Source organism: Pelophylax lessonae (genome assembly GCF_965119305.1).
Source record: "Pelophylax lessonae genome assembly, chromosome: 2".
Taxonomy (NCBI): Eukaryota; Metazoa; Chordata; class Amphibia; order Anura; family Ranidae; genus Pelophylax; species Pelophylax lessonae.
Window position 1 is genome coordinate 1,115,931 of NC_138769.1, and position 26,697 is coordinate 1,142,627.

Below are 26,697 nucleotides of genomic sequence, written 5' to 3' on the forward strand. Positions count from 1 at the left end.
GCCATGAAGGCCAAGGAATTGTCTGTAGACCTCGGAGACAGGATTGTATGGAGGCACAGATCGGGGGAAGGGTACAGAAACATTTCTGCAGCATTGAAGGTCCCAATGAGCACAGTGGCCTCCATCATCTGTAAATGGGAGAAGTTTGGAACCCCCAGGACTCTTCCTAGAGCGGGCCGCCCGGCCAAACTGAGTGATCGGGGGAGGGGGGCCTTAGTCAGGGAGGTGACCAAGAACCCAATGGTCACTCTGACAGAGCTCCAGTGTTTCTCTGTGGAGAGAGGAGAACCTTCCAGAAGAACAACCATCTCTGCAGCACTCCACCAATCAGGCCTGTGTAGAGGAGTGGCCAGACGGAAGCCACTCCTCATTAAGTCACATGACAGCCCGCCTGGAGTTTACCAAAAGTCCCCTGAAGGACTCTCAGACCATGAGAAACAAAATTCTCTGCTCTGATGAAACAAAGATTGAACTCTTATGCCTGAATGGCAAGCGTCATGTCTGGAGGAAACCAGGCACCGCTCATCACCTGGCCAATACCATCCCTACTGTGAAGCATGGTGGTGGCAGCATCATGGTGTGGAGATGTATTTCTGTGGCAGGAACTGGGAGACTAGTCAGGATGGAGGGAAAGATGAATGCAGCAATGTACAGAGACATCCTTGATGAAAACCTCCAGAGAGCTCTGGATCTCAGACTGGGGTGAAGGTTCATCTTCCAACAGGACAACGACCCTAAGCACACAGCCAAGATAACAAAGGAGTGGCTACGGGACAACTCTGTGAATGTCCTTGGGTGGCCCAGCCAGAGCCCAGACTTGAAACCGATTGAACATCTCTGGAGAGATCTGAAAATGGCTGAGCACCGACCCTCCCCCATCCAACCTGATGGAGCCTGAGAGGTCCTGCAAAGAAGAATGGGAGAAACTGCCCAAAAATAGGAGTGCCAAGCTTGTAGCATCATACTCAGAAATACTGGAGGCTGGAATTGGTGCCAAAGGAGCCTCACCAAAGGGGGTGAATACTTATGTACAGAATGTACATGTGTGAGAACTTTCCAGATGCATTGTACTTACTAACAGCAAAATCCAATGGACATTATTCTGTACTATTACTACTGGACCTCTACGCTTCCTTTGACACAGTGGACCACCTCCATAGAAAACCAAGTCTTTGGTCTCCATGACTTTATTCTTCCCTGGTTCTAATCATCCTATGTATCCAACCGCACCTTTAGCCTTACCATTCTACTGCCTCCTCTCCTTCCTTTGTTGGGGTTCTGTCCTTGGACCTCTCCTATTCTCCATCTACACCTCCTCCATGGGTCAGCTGATGGCCTTCCATGATTTGCAATATAATTTCTATGCTGACAACACCAAAATCTATCTCTCCTCCCCTCCGCTCCTTCCATCAGTCTCCCATACTAACAGATATATCAGTCTGGATGTCACACCTCAAACCCAATCTATCCAAACCAAGCTCATAATATTACCCCCCCACCCCACCCCCGATTTCTCTATCAAGATCAACCCATCTCCACATGCCAGGGTGCTAGGTGTTATCTGAACCCCGCCAACATCCCTGGAATACTCCCCTTCCTAACCAATGACACCACAAAGCTCCTAATCCACTCCCTGGTCATCTGTCACCAACTACTGCAACTTCCTCCTCATTGGCTTGCCTTTATATAGGCTCCTCCCCCATCAGTCCATCATGAATGCTGCTGCCAGACTCATCCTCCTTACCAACCGTTCAGTGTCTGCTACTCCTCTCTGCCAATCCCTCCACTGGCCTTCACCCCTCTCTGCCAATCCCTCTACTGGCCTCCACCCCTCTCTGCCAATCCCTCCACTGACCTCCATTCAGTGTCCTCCACCCCTCTGTGCCAATCCCTCCACTGACCTCCATTCAGTGTCCTCAACCCCTCTCTGCCAGTCCCTCCATTGGCCTCCATTCCGTGTCCTCCACCCCTCCCTGCCAATCTCTCCACTGCCCTCCATTCAGTGTCCTCCACCCCTCTCTCCTGATTCCTCCACTGACCTCCATTCCGTGTCCTCAACCCCTCTCTGCCAATCCCTCCATTGGCCTCCATTCCGTGTCCTCCACCCTTCTCTACCAATCCCTCCACTGGCTTCCATTCAGTGTCCTCCACCCCTCTCTGCCAATCCCTCCACTGGCCTCCATTCTGTGTCCTCCACCCCTCTCTGCCAATCCCTCCAGTGACCTCCACTCAGTGTCCTTTACCCCTCTCTACCAATTCCTCTACTGGCCTCCATTCAGTGTCCTCTACCCTTCTCTGCCAATCCCTCCACTGACCTCCATTCAGTGTCCTCCACCCCTCCCTGCCAATCTCTCCACTGCCCTCCATTCCGTGTCCTCCACCCCTCTCTGCCAATCCCTCCACTGACTTCCACTCCCAACAAATTAATTCAAAATACTAACAACTTACAAAGCCATCCACAACTCTGCCTCCAGCTACACCACTAACCTGGTCTCAAAATACCAACCAAGCCGCTCTCTTCAAGACCCTCCTGCTCTCTAGCTCCTTTATCACCTCTGCCCATGCTCACCTCCAGGACTTTGCCCGAGCCACTCCCATCCTCTGGAGCTCCCTACCCCAATCTGTCCGACTATCTCCTAATCAATCCACTTTTAGGTGATCCCTGAAAACTCCTCTCTTCACGAAGGGCCTACCCTGTCCCCACCTAACAATTGTACTTTTATTTTGTCCTTCAGCTCACCCCCCCCCCCCCCCCCCACAGTTATTACCTTTTTGTATTAATTGACTCTCCCATTTAGATTGTAAGCTCCTAGGATCAGGGCCCTCTGATTCCTCCTGTATTGTACCTATTCTGTCTGCCCTCATATTGTAAAGCGCTGTGCAAACTGTTGACGCCATAATCCTGTATAATAATGATATCCATTCTCCTCTCACTCTGCAGGTGCCGGAGACCAGAGCTTGTTCACCTCCGTTTACTCCACCCTGACTCAGCAACTGCCCCGAGAGCCGATGGAATGGAGGAGGTGAGCACCCCCTACTGAACTACTTCACCATTGCCTCTGTAATTTATATTGTCTGCTGGTTACGTAATACTTTGGTACACAGTCCCTCTTCTCTCTGTCCGTCTCTTTGTCCCCTCTTCCCTCACTGTCCCCGCGCTCCGTCCCCTCTTCCCTCACTGTCCCCGCGCTCCGTCCCCTCTTCCCTCACTGTCCCCACGCTCCGTCCCAGCGCTCCGTCCCCGCCCTTTCTCTTCTCCGTTTATTCTTACCCCCAGCGTCCCTCCCCTTTCTTTCTCCGCCCTCTCGCTGTCCCTTGCCTCTGCCCTCTGTGTAGCTCTAATCCTCTTTGCTCATATCTTCTCACCATTTTATCTTTTTTCAGATCATATGGACGCGCTCCGAAGATGATCCACCTAGAGTCAAATTTTGTCCAGTTTAAGGAGGAGCTTCTTCCGAAGGAAGGAAACAAAGCACTGCTTACCTTTCCTTTTCTACACATCTACTGGACTGAATGTTGTGTAAGTAATGTCGGGGTGTAGTATGAGTGTTGTAGTCTGTTCTTGGACATCGTGGGTCTCTCCAGAGATGCCATCTGTCCTCAGGCATCAGGAGTCTCTCCAGAGATGTCATCTGTCCTCAGGCATCAGGAGTCTCTCCAGAGATGTCATCTGTCCTCAGGCATCAGGAGTCTCTCCAGAGATGTCATCTGTCCTCAGGCATCAGGAGTCTGTGCAGAGATGCCATCTGTCCTCAGGCATCAGGAGTCTGTGCAGAGATGCCATCTGTCCTCAGGCATCAGGAGTCTGTGCAGAGATGCCATCTGTCCTCGGGCATCAGGAGTCTGTGCAGAGATGCCATCTGTCCTCGGGCATCAGGAGTCTGTGCAGAGATGCCATCTGTCCTCGGGCATCAGGAGTCTGTGCAGAGATGCCATCTGTCCTCAGGCATCAGGAGTCTGTGCAGAGATGCCATCTGTCCTCAGGCATCAGGAGTCTGTGCAGAGATGCCATCTGTCCTCAGGCATCAGGGGTCTATGCGGAGATGCCATCTGTCCTCAGACATCAGGGGTCTATGCGGAGATGTCCTCTGTCCTCAGACATCAGGGGTCTATGCGGAGATGTCCTCTGTCCTCAGACATCAGGGGTCTATGCGGAGATGTCCACTGTCCTCCGGCATCAGGAGTCTCTGTTGAGATGTCATCTGTCCTCAGGTGTCATGGATGTCTCAGGAGATGTCATCTGCCATATGCATCTTGGGTCTCTCTGGAAATGTCATCTGTCCCCAGGCAGTATGAGATTTTATCTGTCCTAAGAAGTCTTGGGTCTCCCAAGATATGTCCCTCTGTCTTGAGGCATTGGGGGCAACTCTGGGGATCGCATTTGTCCTGAAACATCTTGAGTTTTTCCAAAGATGTAATTTGTCATCGGTCCTGAGGCTTTATGACTCTTCCCTGGAGTAGTCCTCTGAGGTTTCATGAATCTCTCCACAGATGACATCCATTCTGAGGTGTCATAATGCTCTAAGGTGATGTCTACCTGGAGGAATTATGGTTCTTTCTGGAGATGTCCTCCAATCTGAAGGAATCATGGGTCTCTCTGTAGATTTTATCCATCCTGAGGAATTATGGGTCTCTCTGGAGCTGTCATTCATCTTGAGGCTTCATGGGTCTCTCCAGAAATGCCATCCATCCTTAGGCATGATGGGTCTCGCTGGAGATGTCTTCCATCCTGTGAAACCATGGGTTTCGCTGGAATTGTCTTCCATCCTGAAGAATCATGGGTTCCTGTCTAGAGATGTCATCCATTGTGGAGCATCATGGGTCTCGCTGGAGGTGTCTTCCATCCTGTGAAAGCATGGGTCTCGCTGGAGATGTCTTCCATCCTGAAGAATCATGGGTTCCTGTCTAGAGATGTCATCCATTGTGGAGCATCATGGGTCTCGCTGGAGGTGTCTTCCATCCTGTGAAAGCATGGGTCTCGCTGGAAATGTCTTCCATCCTGAAGAATCATGGGTTCCTGTCTAGAGATGTCATCCATTGTGGAGCATCATGGGTCTCGCTGGAGATGTCTTCCATCCTGTGAAACCATGGGTCTCGCTGGAGGTGTCTTCCATCCTGTGAAACCATGGGTCTCGCTGGAGATGTCTTCCATCCTGTGAAACCATGGGTCTCGCTGGAGGTGTCTTCCATCCTGTGAAAGCATGGGTCTCGCTGGAGATGTCTTCCATCCTGTGAAACCATGGGTCTCGCTGGAGGTGTTTTCCATCCTGTGAAAGCATGGGTCTCGCTGGAGATGTCTTCCATCCTGTGAAACCATGGGTCTCGCTGGAGGTGTCTTCCATCCTGTGAAAGCAGGGGTCTCGCTGGAGATGTCTTCCATCCTGTGAAAGCATGGGTCTCGCTGGAGGTGTCTTCCATCCTGTGAAACCATGGGTCTCGCTGGAGGTGTCTTCCATCCTGTGAAAGCAGGGGTCTCGCTGGAGATGTCTTCCATCCTGTGAAAGCATGGGTCTCGCTGGAGGTGTCTTCCATCCTGTGAAACCATGGGTCTCGCTGGAGGTGTCTTCCATCCTGTGAAACCATGGGTCTCGCTGGAGGTGTCTTCCATCCTGTGAAACCATGGGTCTCGCTGGAGGTGTCTTCCATCCTGTGAAACCATGGGTCTCGCTGGAGATGTCTTCCATCCTGTGAAAGCATGGGTCTCGCTGGAGGTGTCTTCCATCCTGTGAAACCATGGGTCTCGCTGGAGGTGTCTTCCATCCTGTGAAACCATGGGTCTCGCTGGAGGTGTCTTCCATCCTGTGAAACCATGGGTCTCGCTGGAGATGTCTTCCATCCTGTGAAAGCATGGGTCTCGCTGGAGGTGTCTTCCATCCTGTGAAAGCATGGGTCTCGCTGGAGGTGTCTTCCATCCTGTGAAAGCATGGGTCTCGCTGGAGGTGTCTTCCATCCTGTGAAAGCATGGGTCTCGCTGGAGGTGTCTTCCATCCTGTGAAAGCATGGGTCTCGCTGGAGGTGTCTTCCATCCTGTGAAAACATGGGTCTCGCTGGAGGTGTCTTCCATCCTGTGAAACCATGGGTCTCGCTGGAGGTGTCTTCCATCCTGTGAAACCATGGGTCTCGCTGGAGATGTCTTCCATCCTGTGAAAGCATGGGTCTCGCTGGAGGTGTCTTCCATCCTGTGAAAACATGGGTCTCGCTGGAGGTGTCTTCCATCCTGTGAAAGCAGGGGTCTCGCTGGAGATGTCTTCCATCCTGTGAAAGCATGGGTCTCGCTGGAGGTGTCTTCCATCCTGTGAAAGCATGGGTCTCGCTGGAGATATCTTCCATCCTGTGAAAGCATGGGTCTCGCTGGAGGTGTCTTCCATCCTGTGAAAACATGGGTCTCGCTGGAGGTGTCTTCCATCCTGTGAAAGCAGGGGTCTCGCTGGAGATGTCTTCCATCCTGTGAAAGCATGGGTCTCGCTGGAGGTGTCTTCCATCCTGTGAAAGCATGGGTCTCGCTGGAGGTGTCTTCCATCCTGTGAAAGCAGGGGTCTCGCTGGAGATGTCTTCCATCCTGTGAAAGCATGGGTCTCGCTGGAGGTGTCTTCCATCCTGTGAAAGCATGGGTCTCGCTGGAGATGTCTTCCATCCTGTGAAAGCAGGGGTCTCGCTGGAGATGTCTTCCATCCTGTGAAAACATGGGTCTCGCTGGAGGTGTCTTCCATACTGTGAAACCATGGGTCTCGCTGGAGGTGTCTTCCATCCTGTGAAACCATGGGTCTCGCTGGAGGTGTCTTCCATCCTGTGAAACCATGGGTCTCGCTGGAGGTGTCTTCCATCCTGTGAAACCATGGGTCTCGCTGGAGGTGTCTTCCATCCTGTGGGGCATTATGGGTCTCTCTGGAGAAGTCATCCATACAAATGTTGTGTGTTGGTTATTTTCACTTTTGTAGCAATATATAAAAATTTGCCCAAAAAATTAGATTCATAGAGAAAACCAAAATGAAACTACGGGACTTTATAGGTGTTGAACTCCCCCCTTTATTATAATTATAGATACATACATACAGTATCTCACAAAAGTAAGTACACCCCTCAGATTTTTGTAAATATTTTATTCGATCTTTCCATGTGACAGCACTGAAGAAATGAGACTTTGCTACAATGTAAAGTAGTGAGTGTACAGCTTGTATAACAGTGTAAATTTACTGTCCCCTCAAAATAACTCAACACACAGCCATTAATGTCTAAACCGCTGGCAACAAAAGTCAGTACACCCCTAAGTGACAATGTTCAAATTGGGCCCAAGGAGCCATTTTCCCTCCCCTGTGTCATGTGACTCGTTATTGTTACAAGGTCTCAGGTGTGAATGGGGAGCAGGGGTGTTAAATTTGGTGTTATCGCTCTCACTCTCTCATACTGGTCACTGGAAGTTCAACATGGCACCTCATGGCAAAGAACTCTCTGAGGATCTGAAAAAAAGAATTGTAGCTCTGCATAAAGATGGCCTAGGATATAAGAAGATTGCTAAGACCCTGAAACTGAGCTGCAGCACAGTGGCCAAGACCATACAGCGGTGTAACAGGACAGGTTCCACTCAGAACAGGCCTCGCCATGGTCCACCAAACAGTTGCGTGCCGTGCTCAGCGTCATATCCAGAGGTTGTCTTTGGGAAATAGATGTATGAGTGCTGCCAGCATTGCTGCAGAGGTTGAAGGGGTGGGGGAGGGGTCAGCCTGTCAGTGCTCAGACCATACGCCGCACACTGCATCAAATTGGTCTGCATGGCTGTCATCCCAGAAGGAAGCCTCTTCTAAAGATGATGGACAAGAAATCCTGCAAACAGTTTGCTGAAGACAAGCAGACTAAGGACATGGATTACTGGAACCATCTCCTGTGCTCTGATGAGACCAAGATAAACTTATTTGGTGTCAGATGGTGTCAGGCGTGTGTGGGGGCAACCAGGTGAGGAGTACAAAGACAAGTGTGTCTTCCTACAGTCAAGCATGGTGGTGGGAGTGTCATGGTCTGGGGCTGCATGAGTGCTGCCGGCACTGGGGAGCTACAGATCATTGAGGGAACCATGAATGCCAACATGTACTGTGACATACTGAAGCAGAGCATGATCCCCTCCCTTCAGAGACTGGGGGGCAGGGCAGTATTCCAACATAACGACCCCAAACACCTCCAAGATGACCACTGCCTTGCTAAAGAAGCTGAGGGTAAAGGTGATGGACTGGCCAAGCGTCTCCAGACCTAAATCCTATTGATCATCTGTGGGGATCCTCAAACAGAAGGTGGAGGACGGGAAGGTCTCTAACATCCACCAGCTCTGTGATGTCATCATGGGGGAGGGGAAGAGGACTGCAGTGACAACCTGTGAAGCTCTGGTGAACTCCATGCCCAAGAGGGTTAAGGCAGTGCTGGAAAATAATGGCGGCCACACAAAATATTTACACTTTGGGCCCAATTTGGAGATTGTCACTTAGGGGTGTACTGACTTTTTTTGCCAGCGGTTTAGACACAATGACCTCTATGGTAATGTCTTCATGCCAAGTCACGTGACCCCCCCCCCCCATTCCTCCGGTGTGTGGTATGATTGTGTATGGCACACCATGTATTGCAGTGTATGGAGGATATCAGGACAAATCTCCAGCAGAGAACATATAACCACGCACGTCGCCTCTGTGTCTATCTGAGCTCCACAGTTTCCCACACCGGGGTGGGCTGGAACGCTGGGATTCCCGCAGTTTGGGTCGGAGGGGTCAGGAGTCTCCTGTGAGGTCAGGATGGGGGGAGGGGCGAGGGGACGCAGGCTCTGGCAGTGACGTACGGTTAGCATCACTTCATGTATAAAGGAGCAGACTGTGTCCTAATTACCTCTGTACTGGGCAGAGATCTGTATGGAGAGCCGCGTATATACAACAGGAGGTCTGTATACTGCTATATACGGGGGGGGGGTGAGCTGTGTATATACAGGAGGTCTGTATACTGCTATATACAGGGGGGGGTGAGCTGTGTATATACAGGAGGTCTGTATACTGCTATATACAGGGGGGGGGGGGTGAGCTGTGTATATACAGGAGGTCTGTATACTGCTATATACAGGGGGGTGTGAGCTGTGTATATACAGGAGGTCTGTATACTGCTATATACAGGGGGGTGTGAGCTGTGTATATACACAAGGTCTGTATACTGCTATATACAGGGGGTGTGAGCTGTGTATATACAGGAGGTCTGTATACTGCTATATACAGGGGGTGTGAGCTGTGTATATACAGGAGCTCTGTATACTGCTATATACAGGGGGGGTGAGCTGTGTATATACAGGAGGTCTGTATACTGCTATATACAGGGGGGTGAGCTGTGTATATACAGGAGGTCTGTATACTGCTATATACAGGGGGGGTGAGCTTTGTATATAAAGGACTTCTGTATACTGCTATATACAGGGGGGTGTGAGCTGTGTATATACAGGAGGTCTGTATACTGCTATATACAGGGGGGGGTGAGCTGTGTATATACAGGAGGTCTGTATACTGCTATATACAGGGGTGTGAGCTGTGTATATACAGGAGGTCTGTATACTGCTATATACAGGGGGTGTGTGAGCTGTGTATATACAGGAGGTCTGTATACTGCTATATACAGGGGGGGGTGAGCTGTGTATATACAGGAGGTCTGTATACTGCTATATACAGGGGGGTGTGAGCTGTGTATATACAGGAGGTCTGTATACTGCTATATACAGGGGGGGGGTGAGCTGTGTATATACAGGAGGTCTGTATACTGCTATATACAGGGGGGTGTGAGCTGTGTATATACAGGAGGTCTGTATACTGCTATATACAGGGGGGTGTGAGCTGTGTATATACAGGAGGTCTGTATACTGCTATATACAGGGGGGGTGTGAGCTGTGTATATACAGGAGGTCTGTATACTGCTATATACAGGGGGGTGAGCTGTGTATATACAGGAGATCTGTATACTGTTATATACAGGGGTGTGTGAGCTGTGTATATACAGGAGGTCTGTATACTGCTATATACAGGGGGGGTGAGTTGTGTATATACAGGAGGTCTGTATACTGCTATATACAGGGGGGTGTGAGTTGTGTATGTACAGGAGGTCTGTATACTGCTATATACAGGGGGGTGTGAGCTGTGTATATACAGGAGGTCTGTATACTGCTATATACAGGGGGTGTGAGCTGTGTATATACAGGAGGTCTGTATACTGCTATATACAGGGGGGGTGAGCTGTGTATATACAGGAGGTCTGTATACTGCTATATACAGGGGGGGTGAGTTGTGTATATACAGGAGGTCTGTATACTGCTATATACAGGGGTGTGTGAACTGTGTATATACAGGAGGTCTGTATACTGCTATATACAGGGGGGGTGAGCTGTGTATATACAGGAGGTCTGTATACTGGTATGTACAGGGGGGGTGAGCTGTGTATATACAGGAGGTCTGTATACTGCTATATACAGGGGGTGTGAGCTGTGTATATACAGGAGGTCTGTATACTGCTATATACAGGGGGGGTGAGCTGTGTATATACAGGAGGTCTGTATACTGCTATATACAGGGGGGGTGAGTTGTGTATATACAGGAGGTCTGTATACTGCTATATACAGGGGTGTGTGAGCTGTGTATATACAGGAGGTCTGTATACTGCTATATACAGGGGGTGTGAGCTGTGTATATACAGGAGGTCTGTATACTGCTATATACAGGGGGGGTGAGCTGTGTATATACAGGAGGTCTGTATACTGCTATATACAGGGGGGGTGAGTTGTGTATATACAGGAGGTCTGTATACTGCTATATACAGGGCGTGTGTGAACTGTGTATATACAGGAGGTCTGTATACTGCTATATACAGGGGGGGTGAGCTGTGTATATACAGGAGGTCTGTATACTGGTATGTACAGGGGGGGTGAGCTGTGTATATACAGGAGGTCTGTATACTGCTATATACAGGGTGTGTGAACTGTGTATATACAGGAGGTCTGTATACTGCTATATACAGGGGTGTGTGAACTGTGTATATACAGGAGGTCTGTATACTGCTATATACAGGGTGTGTGAACTGTGTATATACAGGAGGTCTGTATACTGCTATATACAGGGGTGTGTGAACTGTGTATATACAGGAGGTCTGTATACTGCTATATACAGGGGGGGTGAGCTGTGTATATACAGGAGGTCTGTATACTGCTATATACAGGGCGTGTGTGAGCTGTGTATATACAGGAGGTCTGTATACTGCTATATACAGGGGGTGTGTGAGCTGTGTTTATACAGGAGATCTGTATACTGCTATATAGGAGGTTCAGATCTATATACAGGGGGGTCTGTGTAACGGATCCACCGACCCACACTGTACTTGTGGATTTCTGTCAGTATACGGCTTCCTCCCAGTCGTGAACATGGATACCAGATTTTCCCAGCCAACCCCATACAAAGCTAGCCAACAACTAAGCGTGTACTGGAATCTCCTGTATTGAACAGTCACACAGAATTTATATACAGCATGGACCTCCCCCCTCCTGATCAGATTACCACACACAGGTCAGGGGTTGCATGATTACATTATCATATGCAGATGAAATTCTATAGAGAAATAGAATTAACCTGAACTAATTATCTAGCCACCTGGAAACTTTGTGCGGTCATTAACAATGGAACAGACAGACTTAACACAATCCACATCACACCTTAATAGACAGACAATAGGGAGAGCCTTCCATTGACAGTCTGTCCGTCTCCTACATTGAAGTACATGGAATTCACATCTGAGCATTTGTTGTGGACATTTCTTTATATGTGACGGCGAGTACTGTCAGTCTGTATACTGCTATATACAGGGGGGGTGAGCTGTGTATATACAGAAGGTCTGTATACTGCTATATACAGGGGGTGTGAGCTGTGTATATACAGGAGGTCTGTATACTGCTATATACAGGGGGGGTGAGCTGTGTATATACAGGAGGTCTGTATACTGCTATATACAGGGGGGGTGAGTTGTGTATATACAGGAGGTCTGTATACTGCTATATACAGGGGTGTGTGAACTGTGTATATACAGGAGGTCTGTATACTGCTATATACAGGGGGGGTGAGCTGTGTATATACAGGAGGTCTGTATACTGGTATGTACAGGGGGGGTGAGCTGTGTATATACAGGAGGTCTGTATACTGCTATATACAGGGGGTGTGAGCTGTGTATATACAGGAGGTCTGTATACTGCTATATACAGGGGGGGTGAGCTGTGTATATACAGGAGGTCTGTATACTGCTATATACAGGGGGGGTGAGTTGTGTATATACAGGAGGTCTGTATACTGCTATATACAGGGGTGTGTGAACTGTGTATATACAGGAGGTCTGTATACTGCTATATACAGGGGGGGTGAGCTGTGTATATACAGGAGGTCTGTATACTGGTATGTACAGGGGGGGTGAGCTGTGTATATACAGGAGGTCTGTATACTGCTATATACAGGGTGTGTGAACTGTGTATATACAGGAGGTCTGTATACTGCTATATACAGGGGTGTGTGAACTGTGTATATACAGGAGGTCTGTATACTGCTATATACAGGGTGTGTGAACTGTGTATATACAGGAGGTCTGTATACTGCTATATACAGGGGTGTGTGAACTGTGTATATACAGGAGGTCTGTATACTGCTATATACAGGGGGGGTGAGCTGTGTATATACAGGAGGTCTGTATACTGCTATATACAGGGCGTGTGTGAGCTGTGTATATACAGGAGGTCTGTATACTGCTATATACAGGGGGTGTGTGAGCTGTGTTTATACAGGAGATCTGTATACTGCTATATAGGAGGTTCAGATCTATATACAGGGGGGTCTGTGTAACGGATCCACCGACCCACACTGTACTTGTGGATTTCTGTCAGTATACGGCTTCCTCCCAGTCGTGAACATGGATACCAGATTTTCCCAGCCAACCCCATACAAAGCTAGCCAACAACTAAGCGTGTACTGGAATCTCCTGTATTGAACAGTCACACAGAATTTATATACAGCATGGACCTCCCCCCTCCTGATCAGATTACCACACACAGGTCAGGGGTTGCATGATTACATTATCATATGCAGATGAAATTCTATAGAGAAATAGAATTAACCTGAACTAATTATCTAGCCACCTGGAAACTTTGTGCGGTCATTAACAATGGAACAGACAGACTTAACACAATCCACATCACACCTTAATAGACAGACAATAGGGAGAGCCTTCCATTGACAGTCTGTCCGTCTCCTACATTGAAGTACATGGAATTCACATCTGAGCATTTGTTGTGGACATTTCTTTATATGTGACGGCGAGTACTGTCAGTCTGTATACTGCTATATACAGGGGGGGTGAGCTGTGTATATACAGAAGGTCTGTATACTGCTATATACAGGGGGTGTGAGCTGTGTATATACAGGAGGTCTGTATACTGCTATATACAGGGGGGGTGAGCTGTGTATATACAGGAGGTCTGTATACTGCTATATACAGGGGGTGTGAGCTGTGTATATACAGGAGGTCTGTATACTGCTATATACAGGGGGTGTGAGCTGTGTATATACAGGAGGTCTGTATACTGCTATATACAGGGGGGTGTGAGCTGTGTATATACAGGAGGTCTGTATACTGCTATATACAGGGGGGGTGAGCTGTGTATATACAGAAGGTCTGTATACTGCTATATACAGGGGGTGTGAGCTGTGTATATACAGGAGGTCTGTATACTGCTATATACAGGGGGGGGTGAGCTGTGTATATACAGGAGGTCTGTATACTGCTATATACAGGGGGGTGAGCTGTGTATATACAGGAGGTCTGTATACTGCTATATACAGGGGGTGTGAGCTGTTTATATACAAGAGGTCTGTATACTGCTATATACAGGGGGGTGTGAGCTGTGTATATACAGGAGGTCTGTATACTGCTATATACAGGGGGGGGTGAGCTGTGTATATACAGAAGGTCTGTATACTGCTATATACAGGGGGGTGAGCTGTGTATATACAGGAGGTCTGTATACTGCTATATACAGGGGGGTGTGAGCTGTGTATATACAGGAGGTCTGTATACTGCTATATACAGGGGGGTGTGAGCTGTGTATATACAGGAGGTCTGTATACTGCTATATACAGGGGGGTGAGCTGTGTATATACAGGAGGTCTGTATACTGCTATATACAGGGGGTGTGAGCTGTTTATATACAAGAGGTCTGTATACTGCTATATACAGGGGGGTGTGAGCTGTGTATATACAGGAGATCTATATACTGCTATATAGGAGGGTCTCTGACTCTGTATACGGGGGGGGGGGTGAGCTGTGTGTATGCAGGAGATCTGTACACTACTATATAGAGGGGGGTGTGAGCTGTGTATATACAGGAGATCTATATACTGCTATATAGGAGGGTCTCTGACTCTGTATACGGGGGGGGGGGGGCTGTGTGTATATACAGGAGAACTATATACTGGTATATAGGAGGGTCTCTGACTCTGTATACGGGGGGGGGGGCTGTGTGTATATACTGGTATATAGGAGGGTCTCTGATTCTGTATACAGGAGGTGTATATATGTGGGAAAAGTATATGTAGAAGGCTCTCTAGTATATAACATGTTTACTAATGATTTGTCTCCTCCCCCGCACAGGACACAGAGGTTTATAAAGCCTCCACCAAGGATGACATCACCAAGTGGCAGAACGCTCTGCGTGCCCACGGCTCCACCGATTGGCTGATTGTGGTTGTTGAGAGTGAAGCAAAGAAGAAGAACAAAACCAACATCCTCCCGCGGACCTCCATCGCCGACAAGATCCGTAGTGACTTCTGTAACAAGCAGAGCGACAGGTGAGGGCAGATTTCTGCTAGACGAGTGGTAAGTGGTCAATGGTTGTGCTGGGTGAGGGGTAGGGTTGAGGCACTGCTGTTAGTGGTGAATGAGGCTCTGTGGTTGGTGGGTAGGTGTGGTGAATGAAGCTCTGTGGTTGGTGGGTAGGTGTGGTGAGTGAAGCTCTGTGATTGGTGGGTAGGTGTGGTGAACGAGGCTCTGTGGTTGGTGGGTAGGTGTGGTGAGTGAAGCTCTGTGATTGGTGGGTAGGTCTGGTGAATAAGGCTCTGTGGTTGGTGGATAGGTGTGCTAGGTGAGGCTCTGTGGTTGGTGGGTAGGTGTGGTGAATGAGGCTCTGTAATTGGTGGGTAGGTGTGGTGTGAATGAGGCTCTGTGGTTGGTGGGTAGGTGTGGTAGGTGAGGCTCTGTGGTTGGTGGGTAGGTGTGGTGAATGAGGCTCTTTGGTTGGTGGGTAGGTGTGGTAAAGGAGGCTCTGTGGTTGGTGGGTAGGTGTGGTAGGTGAAGCTCTGTGGTTGGTGGGTAGGTGTGGTGAATGAGGCTCTGTGGTTGGTGGGTAGGTGTGGTGAATGAGGCTCTGTGGTTGGTGGGTAGGTGTGGTAAAGGAGGCTCTGTGGTTGGTGGGTAGGTGTGGTAGGTGAAGCTCTGTGGTTGGTGGGTAGGTGTGGTGAATGAGGCTCTGTGGTTGGTGGGTAGGTGTGGTGAATGAGGCTCTGTGGTTGGTGGGTAGGTGTGGTGAATGAGGTTCTGTGGTTGGTGGGTAGGTGTGGTGTGAATGAGGCTCTGTGGTTGGTGGGTAGGTGTGGTGTGAATGAGGCTCTGTGGTTGGTGGGTAGGTTTATCTCTGGTTGGTGGGTAGGTGTGGTGAATGAGGCTCTGTGGTTGGTGGGTAGGTTTATCTCTGTGGTTGGTGGGTAGGTGTGGTGAATGAAGCTCTGTGGTTGGTGGGTAGGTGTGGTGAATGAAGCTCTGTGGTTGGTGGGTAGGTGTGGTAAAGGAGGCTCTGTGGTTGGTGGGTAGGTGTGGTGAATGAGGCTCTGTGGTTGGTGGGTAGGTGTGGTAGGTGAAGCTCTGTGGTTGGTGGGTAGGTGTGGTGAATGAGGCTCTGTGGTTGGTGGGTAGGTTTATCTCTGTGGTTGGTGGGTAGGTGTGGTAAAGGAGGCTCTGTGGTTGGTGGGTAGGTGTGCTAGGTGAGGCTCTGTGGTTGGTGGGTAGGTGTGGTGAATGAGGCTCTGTGGTTGGTGGGTAGGTGTGGTGAATGAGGTTCTGTGGTTGGTGGGTAGGTGTGGTGTGAATGAGGCTCTGTGGTTGGTGGGTAGGTGTGGTGTGAATGAGGCTCTGTGGTTGGTGGGTAGGTGTGGTGAATGAGGCTCTGTGGTTGGTGGGTAGGTTTATCTCTGTGGTTGGTGGGTAGGTGTGGTAAAGGAGGCTCTGTGGTTGGTGGGTAGGTGTGGTGAATGAGGCTCTGTGGTTGGTGGGTAGGTGTGGTAGGTGAAGCTCTGTGGTTGGTGGGTAGGTGTGGTGAATGAGGCTCTGTGGTTGGTGGGTAGGTTTATCTCTGTGGTTGGTGGGTAGGTGTGGTAAAGGAGGCTCTGTGGTTGGTGGGTAGGTGTGGTAGGTGAAGCTCTGTGGTTGGTGGGTAGGTGTGGTGAATGAGGCTCTGTGGTTGGTGGATAGGTGTGCTAGGTGAGGCTCTGTGGTTGGTGGGTAGGTGTGGTGAACGAGGCTCTGTGGTTGGTGGATAGGTGTGCTAGGTGAGGCTCTGTGGTTGGTGGGTAGGTGTGGTGAATGAGGTTCTGTGGTTGGTGGGTAGGTGTGGTGTGAATGAGGCTCTGTGGTTGGTGGGTAGGTGTGGTGTGAATGAGGCTCTGTGGTTGGTGGGTAGGTGTGGTGAATGAGGCTCTGTGGTTGGTGGGTAGGTGTGGTGAATGAGGCTCTGTGGTTGGTGGGTAGGTGTGGTGAGTGAAGCTCTGTGATTGGTGGGTAGGTCTGGTGAATAAGGCTCTGTGGTTGGTGGATAGGTGTGCTAGGTGAGGCTCTGTGGTTGGTGGGTAGGTGTGGTGAATGAGGCTCTGTAATTGGTGGGTAGGTGTGGTGTGAATGAGGCTCTGTGGTTGGTGGGTAGGTGTGGTGAATGAGGCTCTTTGGTTGGTGGGTAGGTGTGGTAAAGGAGGCTCTGTGGTTGGTGGGTAGGTGAAGCTCTGTGGTTGGAGGGTAGGTGTGGTAAAGGAGGCTCTGTGGTGTGTGGGTAGGTGTGGTGAACGAGGCTCTGTGGTTAGTGGGTAGGTGTGGTGAATGAGGCTCTGTGGTTGGTGGGTAGGTGTGGTAGGTGAAGCTCTGTGGTTGGTGGGTAGGTGTGGTGAATGAGGCTCTGTGGTTGGTGGGTAGGTGTGGTGAATGAGGCTCTGTGGTTGGTGGGTAGGTGTGGTGAATGAGGCTCTGTGGTTGGTGGGTAGGTGTGGTGAACGAGGCTCTGTGGTTGGTGGGTAGGTGTGGTAGGTGAAGCTCTGTGGTTGGTGGGTAGGTGTGGTGTGAATGAGGCTCTGTGGTTGGTGGGTAGGTGTGGTGAATGAGGCTCTGTGGTTGGTGGGTAGGTTTATCTCTTTGGTTGGTGGGTAGGTGTGGTAAAGGAGGCTCTGTGGTTGGTGGGTAGGTGTGGTGAATGAGGCTCTGTGGTTGGTGGGTAGGTGTGGTAGGTGAAGCTCTGTGGTTGGTGGGTAGGTGTGGTGAATGAGGCTCTGTGGTTGGTGGGTAGGTGTGGTGAATGAGGCTCTGTGGTTGGTGGGTAGGTTTATCTCTTTGGTTGGTGGGTAGGTGTGGTAAAGGAGGCTCTGTGGTTGGTGGGTAGGTGTGGTGAATGAGGCTCTGTGGTTGGTGGGTAGGTGTGGTGAATGAGGCTCTGTGGTTGGTGGGTAGGTTTATCTCTGGTTGGTGGGTAGGTGTGGTAAAGGAGGCTCTGTGGTTGGTGGGTAGGTTTATCTCTTTGGTTGGTGGGTAGGTGTGGTAAAGGAGGCTCTGTGGTTGGTGGGTAGGTGTGGTAGGTGAGGCTCTGTGGTTGGTGGGTAGGTGTGGTGAATGAAGCTCTGCGGTTGGTGACTTCATGTAGAGAATGAGGCTCTTTGGTTGATGGGTAGGTGTGGTAGGTGAAGCTCTGTGGTTGGGGGGGGGGGGGGGGAGTAGGTGTGGAAAATGAGGCTCTTTGGTTGGTGGGTAGGTGTGGCTGTGGTGTAACATCATGGTCCCCTATATCGATAGGTGGACCGCTTTGAAACAAATGATCTGGATGGTGGGGGTAGTTGGTGTGGAGGCGGACATGAGTATTTCTGTGTCTCCTCAGGTGTATGGTGCTGGTGGACCCCCTGAAGGAGACTTCCCGCTCCCAGGAGTCTTGGTCCCTCTTCCTATCCAAACTGCGCACATTGCTGCTGACGTCCTTCACCCGAAACTTAGGACACTTCGAGGATGAGATGAGGACACTGCGAGAGAAGAGGACTGAGCCGGGGTGGAGCTTCTGCGACTATTTCATGGTGCAGGTACAAGTTCTGCCCCCACTACATCACATGACATCTCCTCCTTCTATAGAGGACACTGCGTTCCTTCTGTACACCAGACTCCTCCTATATCCTCAATACCCCCCCCTATACAAAGCTTCCTCCACCTATAGAGGACGCTGCATTCCTTCTGTACACCAGACTCCTCCTATATCCTCTATACAAAGCTTCCTCCACCTATAGAGGACACTGCGTTCCTTCTGTACACCAGACTCCTCCTATATCCTCTATACCTCCATATACAAAGCTTCCTCCACCTATAGAGGACGCTGCATTCCTTCTGTACACCAGACTCCTCCTATATCCTCAATACCCCCTATACAAAGCTTCCTCCACCTATAGAGGACACTGCGTTCCTTCTGTACACCAGACTCCTCCTATATCTCCATATACAAAGCTTCCTCCACCTTTAGAGGACACTGCGTTCCTTCTGTACACCAGACTCCTCCTATATCCTCTATACCTCCATATACAAAGCTTCCTCCTTCTATAGAGGACACTGCGTTTCTTCTGTACACCAGACTCCTCCTATATCCTCAATACCCCCCCTATACAAAGCTTCCTCCACCTATAGAGGACGCTGCATTCCTTCTGTACACCAGACTCCTCCTATATCCTCTATACAAAGCTTCCTCCACCTATAGAGGACACTGCGTTCCTTCTGTACACCAGTCTCCTCCTATATCCTCTATACCCCCTATACAAAGCTTCCTCCACCTATAGAGGACAGTGCATTCCCTGCACTGCACATTGGAAAATATACAGTTATCTACACCCCATGTCCTCCCCTCCCCTCTGTGCTGCACATTTAAAAATATACAGCTATCTACACCGCAGGTCCTCGCCTCCTCCCTGTGCTGCACATTGAATAGTATACAGTTATCTACACTGCAGGTCCTCCCCTCCTCCCTGTGCTGCACATTCAATAATATACAGTTCTCTACACCGCAGGTCCTTGCCTCCCCACTGTGCTGCACTTTCAATAATATAAAGTTCTCTACACAGCAGGTCCTCGCCTCCTCCCTGTGCTGCACATTGAATAGTATACAGCTATCTACACTGCAGGTCCTCGCCTCCTCCCTGTGCTGCACATTCAATAATATATAGTTCTTTACACAGCAGGTCCTCCCCTCCTCCCTGTGCTGCACATTCAATAATATACAGTTCTCTACACCGCAGGTCCTTGCCTCCCCACTGTGCTGCACTTTCAATAATATAAAGTTCTCTACACAGCAGGTCCTCCCCTCCTCCCTGTGCTGCACATTGAATAGTATACAGTTCTTTACACAGCAGGTCCTCCCCTCCTCCCTGTGCTGCACATTGAATAGTATACAGTTCTTTACACAGCAGGTCCTCCCCTCCTCCCTGTGCTGCACATTGAATAATATACACTTATCTACACCGCAGGTCCTCCCCTCCTCCCTGTGCTGCACATTGAATAGTATTCAGTTCTTTATACAGCAGGTCCTCCCCTCCTCCCTGTGCTGCACATTGAATAGTATACAGTTCTTTACACAGCAGGTCCTCCCCTCCTCCCTGTGCTGCACATTGAATAATATACAGTTCTTTACACAGCAGGTCCTCCCCTCCTCCCTGTGCTGCACATTGAATAATATACACTTATCTACACCGCAGGTCCTCCCCTCCTCCCTGTGCTGCACATTGAATAGTATTCAGTTCTTTATACAGCAGGTCCTCCCCTCCTCCCTGTGCTGCACATTGAATAGTATACAGTTCTTTACACAGCAGGTCCTCCCCTCCTCCCTGTGCTGCACATTGAATAATATACAGTTCTTTACACAGCAGGTCCTCCCCTCCTCCCTGTGCTGCATGTTGAATAATATACACTTATCTACACCGCAGGTCCTCCCCTCCTCCCTGTGCTGCACATTGAATAGTATACAGTTCTTTACACAGCAGGTCCTCCCCTCCTCCCTGTGCTGCATGTTGAATAATATACACTTATCTACACCGCAGGTCCTCCCCTCCTCCCTGTGCTGCACATTGAATAGTATTCAGTTCTTTATACAGCAGGTCCTCCCCTCCTCCCTGTGCTGCATGTTGAATAATATACAGTTATCTACCCCGCAGGTTCTCACCACCTCCCTGTGCTGCACATTCAATAATATACAGTTCTTTATACAGCAGGTCCTCCCCTCCTCTCTGTGCTGCACATTCAATAATATACAGTTCTTTGCACCCCTCCTCCCTGTGCTGCACATTGAATATTGTATAGTTCTCTACCCCCCAGACCCTCCCCTCCTCCCTGTGCTGCACATTGAATATTATATAGTTCTCTACCCCCCAGGCCCTCCCCTCCTCCCTGTGCTGCACATTGAATATTATATAGTTCTCTACCCCCCAGGCCCTCCCCTCCTCCCTGTGCTGCACATTGGCATCTATTGGTTGTAGCATTGCTCACTTTGGAATTTTTGTTGGTCCAGGAGGAGCTGGCCTTCGTCTTTGAAATGTTGCAGCAGTTTGAAGATGCGTTGGTTCAGTACGATGAGCTGGATGCTCTCTTCTCGCAGTATGTGCTGAATTTCGGAGCTGGAGGTGAGTGATGCCGGGGCACAATAGGTGGATTTGGTGCTGAGTGGAAAGATCTGAGATGTGATTGGCTGAGAATCCTCTATGAAGCTCAGATTCATAATCTATGACTGGTCAGGGTGACATATTCTATGGATTGGCGTATTTTGACCTCCTGTTCTCATTTTCTCCGGCCCGTTTCCCAGATGGAGCCAATTGGCTGAGCTCGTTCTGCCAGCCAGTTCAGAGCTGGGATGGCCTGTCCTTACGGAAGCCCATAGATATGGAGAAGAGGGATATGATCCAGAGGAGGAGAGCCAATCTCTTGGAATTACGCAGCTACTTGTTCTCCCGGCAGTGCACTTTACTCCTCTTCCTGCAGAGGCCTTGGGAGGTGTCCAACCGGGCCCTGGAGCTTCTTCATAACTGCGTTCAGGAGCTGCGCCTGCTGGAGGTGAGCCCATGTCACCAGTGCTGAAGCTCAGGGAGGTTTGAGGTCAATCCATCATTGTGTTCTTCCTCCTGTCTGCAGGTCTCTGTCCCCCCGGGGGCTCTGGATTGTTGGGTCTTCCTGAGTTGTCTGGAGGTTCTGCAGAGGATAGAAGGCTGCTGTGAACGGCCTCAGCTCGAGGCCAACATCTCCCACACCGTGGGGCTCTGGAGCTACGCCATGGAGAAGCTGCAGTCTCTGGGCTCCCTGTGTGGTCTGGTCTCAGAAGGTGGTCCATGCTCGGAGGATCTTCAGAGGACGGTGGATCTGTTGGCTGGACTGGGAGCGGAGAGGCCGGAGACTGGTGAGAACGGATGTTACATATACAGTGCCTTGCGAAAGTATTCGGCCCCCCTTGAACTTTGCGACCTTTTGCCACATTTCAGGCTTCAAACATAAAGATATAAAACTGTAATTTTTTGTGAAGAATCAACAACAAGTGGGACACAATCATGAAGTGGAACGAAATTTATTGGATATTTCAAACTTTGTTAATAAATAAAAAACTGAAAAATTTGGCGTGGAAAATTATTCAGCCCCTTTCCTTTCAGTGCAGCAAACTCTCTCCAGAAGTTCAGTGAGGATCTCTGAATGATCCAATGTTGACCTAAATGACTAATGATGATAGAATCCACCTGTGTGTAATCAAGTCTCCGTATAAATGCACCTGCACTGTGATAGTCTCAGAGGTCTGTTTAAAGCGCAGAGAGCATCATGAAGAACAAGGAACACACCAGGCAGGTCCGAGATACTGTTGTGGAGAAGTTTAAAGCCGGATTTGGATACAAAAAGATTTTCCAAGCTTTAAACATCCCAAGGAGCACTGTGCAAGCGATAATATTGAAATGGAAGGAGTATCAGACCACTGCAAATCTACGAAGACCTGGCCATCCCTCTAAACTTTCAGCTCATACAAGGAGAAGACTGATCAGAGATGCAGCCAAGAGGCCCATGATCACTCTGGATGAACTGCAGAGATCTACAGCTGAGGTGGGAGACTCTGTCCATAGGACAACAATCAGTCGTATACTGCACAAATCTGCCCTTTATGGAAGAGTGGCAATAAGAAAGCCATTTCTTAAAGATATCCATAAAAAGTGTCATTTAAAGTTTGCCACAAGCCACCTGGGAGACACCAAACATGTGGAAGAAGGGGCTCTGCTCAGATGAAACCAAAATCAAACTTTTTGGCAACAATGCAAAACGTTATGTTTGGTGTAAAAGCAACACAGCTCATCACCCTGAACACACCATCCCCACTGTGAAACATGGTGGTGGCAGCATCATGGTTTGGGCCTGCTTTTCTTCAGCAGGGACAGGGAAGATGGTTAAAATTGATGGGGAAGATGGATGGAGCCAAATACAGGAGCATTCTGGAAGAAAACCTGATGGAGTCTGCAAAAGACCTGAGACTGGGACGGAGATTTGTCTTCCAACAAGACAATGATCCAAAACATAAAGCAAAATCTACAATGGAATGGTTCACAAATAAACATATCCAGGTGTTAGAATGGCCAAGTCAAAGTCCAGACCTGAATCCAATCGAGAATCTGTGGAAAGAACTGAAAACTGCTGTTCACAAACGCTCTCCATCCAACCTCACTGAGCTCCAGCTGTTTTGCAAGGAGGAATGGGCAAAAATGTCAGTCTCTCGATGTGCAAAACTGATAGAGACATACCCCAAGCGACTTACAGCTGTAATCGCAGCAAAAGGTGGCGCTACAAAGTATTAACTTAAGGGGGCTGAATAATTTTGCACGCCCAATTTTTCAGTTTATTTGTTAAAGTTTGAAATATCCAATAAATTTCGTTCCACTTCATGATTGTGTCCCACTTGTTGTTGATTCTTCACAAAAAATTACAGTTTTATATCTTTATGTTTGAAGCCTGAAATGCGGCAAAAGGTCAAAGTTCAAGGGGGCCGAATACTTTCGCAAGGCACTGTAGATGTGGTGTGAGGCTCTTAGTGCTCCGTACATGTGATATACTGAATGTTGTTACCACCCCCCCTTTCCTCCACAGCCAATACAGCGCAGAGCCCATACAAGAAGCTGCAGGAGGCGCTGTCCTCAGAGGAGGCCTTTGAGAAGCATTATCTGGTGAGTGTTTCATATCCTCTGACGGTAAATCATGCGATTATTTCTGCATCCTTCTGACCCCGCCCTCTGTGCCCGCAGGAGCTCGCCCACGCCACCATCCAGATGTACAACACCATCGGCAGAACACGCTCCGCCAAGCTGGTGGGGAAGGATCTGGCCGAGTTTTACATGTAAATCTTCTAACTGTTCCTAATAATCACAGCCTTGCCTCCCCAGCGGGGGGTGCTGTACTGTGGGAGGTCAGAGGTTGGCTGAGCCTGCATTCTGTGCTCTGATTAGTTGCATGCCAAATCCATTGTACATGGAAAGGGGATAGAGGTATACAGTGTATAGGCCCCAGACTAGATGAATTCCCCCCCCCCCCCCCACCCTGTGTAGGGGCATTGTCACCCCACCCCCCAGCTACCCTGTTCTGTGTATGTGATCACAATGTAAAAGTGTATGGGAGGAGGTCTGTATATATGTATGGGGGTCACTCAAGGGAGGGTACAGGGATGAGGGGAGGGGGGGAAGGAGTCATTCTGGTCTCATCTCTCCACTCGGTCCCCTGTATGGGGGTCACTCAGGGGAGAGTACAGGGATGGGGGGGGGGGTCACTCAGGGGAGAGTACAGGGATGGGGGGGGGGTCACTCAGGGGAGAGTACAGGGATGGGGGGGGGGTCACTCAGGGGAGAGTACAGGGATGGGGGGGGGGGGGTCACTCAGAGGTGAGTACAGGGATGGGGGGGTCACTCAGGGGAGAGTTCAGGGATGGGGGGGTCACTCAGGGGAGAGTACAGGGATGGGGGGAGGGGTCATTCTGGTCTTATCTCTCCACTCTGTTCCCTGTATATTCTGTGTATGGGGGTTACTCAGGGGAGGGTACAGGGATGGATGGGGGGGTCACTCAGGGGAGGGTACTGGGATTGGGGGGGTCACTCAGGGGAGGGTACTGGGATTGGGGGGGGTCACTCGGGAGGGTACAGGGATGGGGGGAGGGGTCATTCTGGTCTTATCTCTCCATTCTGTTCCCTGTATATTCTGTGTATGGGGGTCACTCAGGGGAGGGTACAGGGATGGGGGGGTTACTCAGAGGAGGGTACAGGGATGGGGGGGTTACTCAGGGGAGGGTACAGGGATGGGGGGGTCACTCAGGGGAGGGTACAGGGATGGGGGGGTCACTCGGGGAAGGGTACAGGGATGGGGGGGTCACTCGGGGAAGGGTACAGGGATGGGGGGGTCACTCGGGGAAGGGTACAGGGATGGGGGGGTCACTCGGGGGAGGGTACAGGGATGGGGGGGTCACTCGGGGGAGGGTACAGGGATGATGGGGTCACTCGGGGGAGGGTACTGGGATTGGGGGGGGTCACTCGGGAGGGTACAGGGATGGGGGGGAAGGTCACTCAGGGAAGGGTACAGGGATGGGGGGGAAGGTCACTCAGGGGAGGTAACTGGGCTGTTTTTGTGTTCTCTGATCTATTGTCTCTCTTCTCTCTCAAGGAGGAAATCCTTACCACAGAAAGCTGAGCCCTACCTGCAGGGGGCGCTCCGGATGTACCAGTCAGAGGGGTGGTCTCTGCCCCTCACCCACACCAGGAAACAGCTGGCAGAGTGTCAGAGACTGCTGGGACAGACGGAACCGTATCCTTCTATAACCACCATCCAGCCTCTTCCACACACCGCCAGTCCCGGTCACCCGGGGATGAGGCCGGCATTCCGGAGGCTGGGAAATGTCATATTTCATGTAGAATTCCTCAGATCCACAACCAGCACCCCCCCCCCCCCCCCGCCGCGCTTGCTGCCGTCCTGCGCAAGGAGATGACCCGTTCCTCTACTAATAGAACAGCATTGTGTTCAGCACCTAACCCACCTCCCACTCCCCAGATCATTACTCGCCTGTCCCACCTCCCGTACCTCAGATCATTACTCGCCTGTCCCACCTCCCGTACCTCAGATCATTACTCACCTGTCCCACCTCCCACTCCCCAGATCATTACTCGCCTGTCCCACCTCCCGTACCTCAGATCATTACTCGCCTGTCCCACCTCCCGTACCTCAGATCATTACTCACCTGTCCCACCTCCCACTCCCCAGATCATTACTCGCCTGTCCCACCTCCCGTACCTCAGATCATTACTCACCTGTCCCACCTCCCGCTCCTCAGATCATTACTCAACTGTCCCACCTCCCGTACCTCAGATCATTACTCACCCGTCCCACCTCCCGCTCCTCAGATCATTACTCACCTGTCCCACCTCCCGCTCCTCAGATCATTACTCAACTGTCCCACCTCCCACTCCCCAGATCATTACTCACCTGTCCCACCTCCCGTACCTCAGATCATTACTCACCTGTCCCACCTCCCGCTCCTCAGATCATTACTCACCTGTCCCACCTCCCGCTCCTCAGATCATTACTCAACTGTCCCACCTCCCACTCCCCAGATCATTACTCGCCTGTCCCACCTCCCGTACCTCAGATCATTACTCACCTGTCCCACCTCCCGCTCCTCAGATCATTACTCAACTGTCCCACCTCCCGTACCTCAGATCATTACTCACCTGTCCCACCTCCCGCTCCTCAGATCATTACTCACCTGTCCCACCTCCCGCTCCTCAGATCATTACTCAACTGTCCCACCTCCCACTCCCCAGATCATTACTCACCTGTCCCACCTCCCGCTCCTCAAATCATTACTTACCTGTTCCACCTCCCGCTCCTCAGATCATTAATACTCACCTGTCCCACCTCCCGCTCCTTCGATCATTATTACTCACCTCTCCCATTTTCTCAGATCACTAATACCTGTTTCATCCCCCGTTCCTTGGATCATTAATACTCCCCTGTCCCACCTCCCATTCCTCGGATCATTAATACTCACCTGTTCCACTCCCATTACTCAGATCTTTTTTTTTTTCACCTGTCCAACCTCCCGATCCTCAGATCAATAATACTCACCTATCTCACCTCCCGTTCCTCACTCACCTGTCCCACCTCCCGATCCTCAGATCAATAATACTCACCTGTCTCACCTCCCGTTCCTCAGATCAATAATACTCACCTGTCTCACCTCCCGTTCCTCAGATCAATAATACTCACCTGTCCCACCTCCCGTTCCTCGCTCACCTGTCCCACCTCCCGATCCTCACTCACCTGTCCCACCTCCCG

General features: G+C 50.2%; 1 protein-coding gene across 1 annotated transcript in view; it reads left to right on the plus strand.

The window, feature by feature from the left end:
- Window positions 1–26,697, plus strand: part of TRAPPC10 (trafficking protein particle complex subunit 10) — a 59,269-nt gene that overhangs the window by 15,595 nt on the left and 16,977 nt on the right. Inside the window, exons 2-11 of the mRNA XM_082245825.1 lie at window positions 2,942–3,023; window positions 3,385–3,520; window positions 14,686–14,882; window positions 18,218–18,413; window positions 20,876–20,987; window positions 21,167–21,414; window positions 21,493–21,754; window positions 23,473–23,549; window positions 23,628–23,719; window positions 25,030–25,170. Of these exons, the coding sequence (XP_082101951.1) occupies window positions 2,942–3,023; window positions 3,385–3,520; window positions 14,686–14,882; window positions 18,218–18,413; window positions 20,876–20,987; window positions 21,167–21,414; window positions 21,493–21,754; window positions 23,473–23,549; window positions 23,628–23,719; window positions 25,030–25,170 (1,543 nt within the window). The remainder of the gene's footprint in view (window positions 1–2,941; window positions 3,024–3,384; window positions 3,521–14,685; window positions 14,883–18,217; window positions 18,414–20,875; window positions 20,988–21,166; window positions 21,415–21,492; window positions 21,755–23,472; window positions 23,550–23,627; window positions 23,720–25,029; window positions 25,171–26,697) is intronic.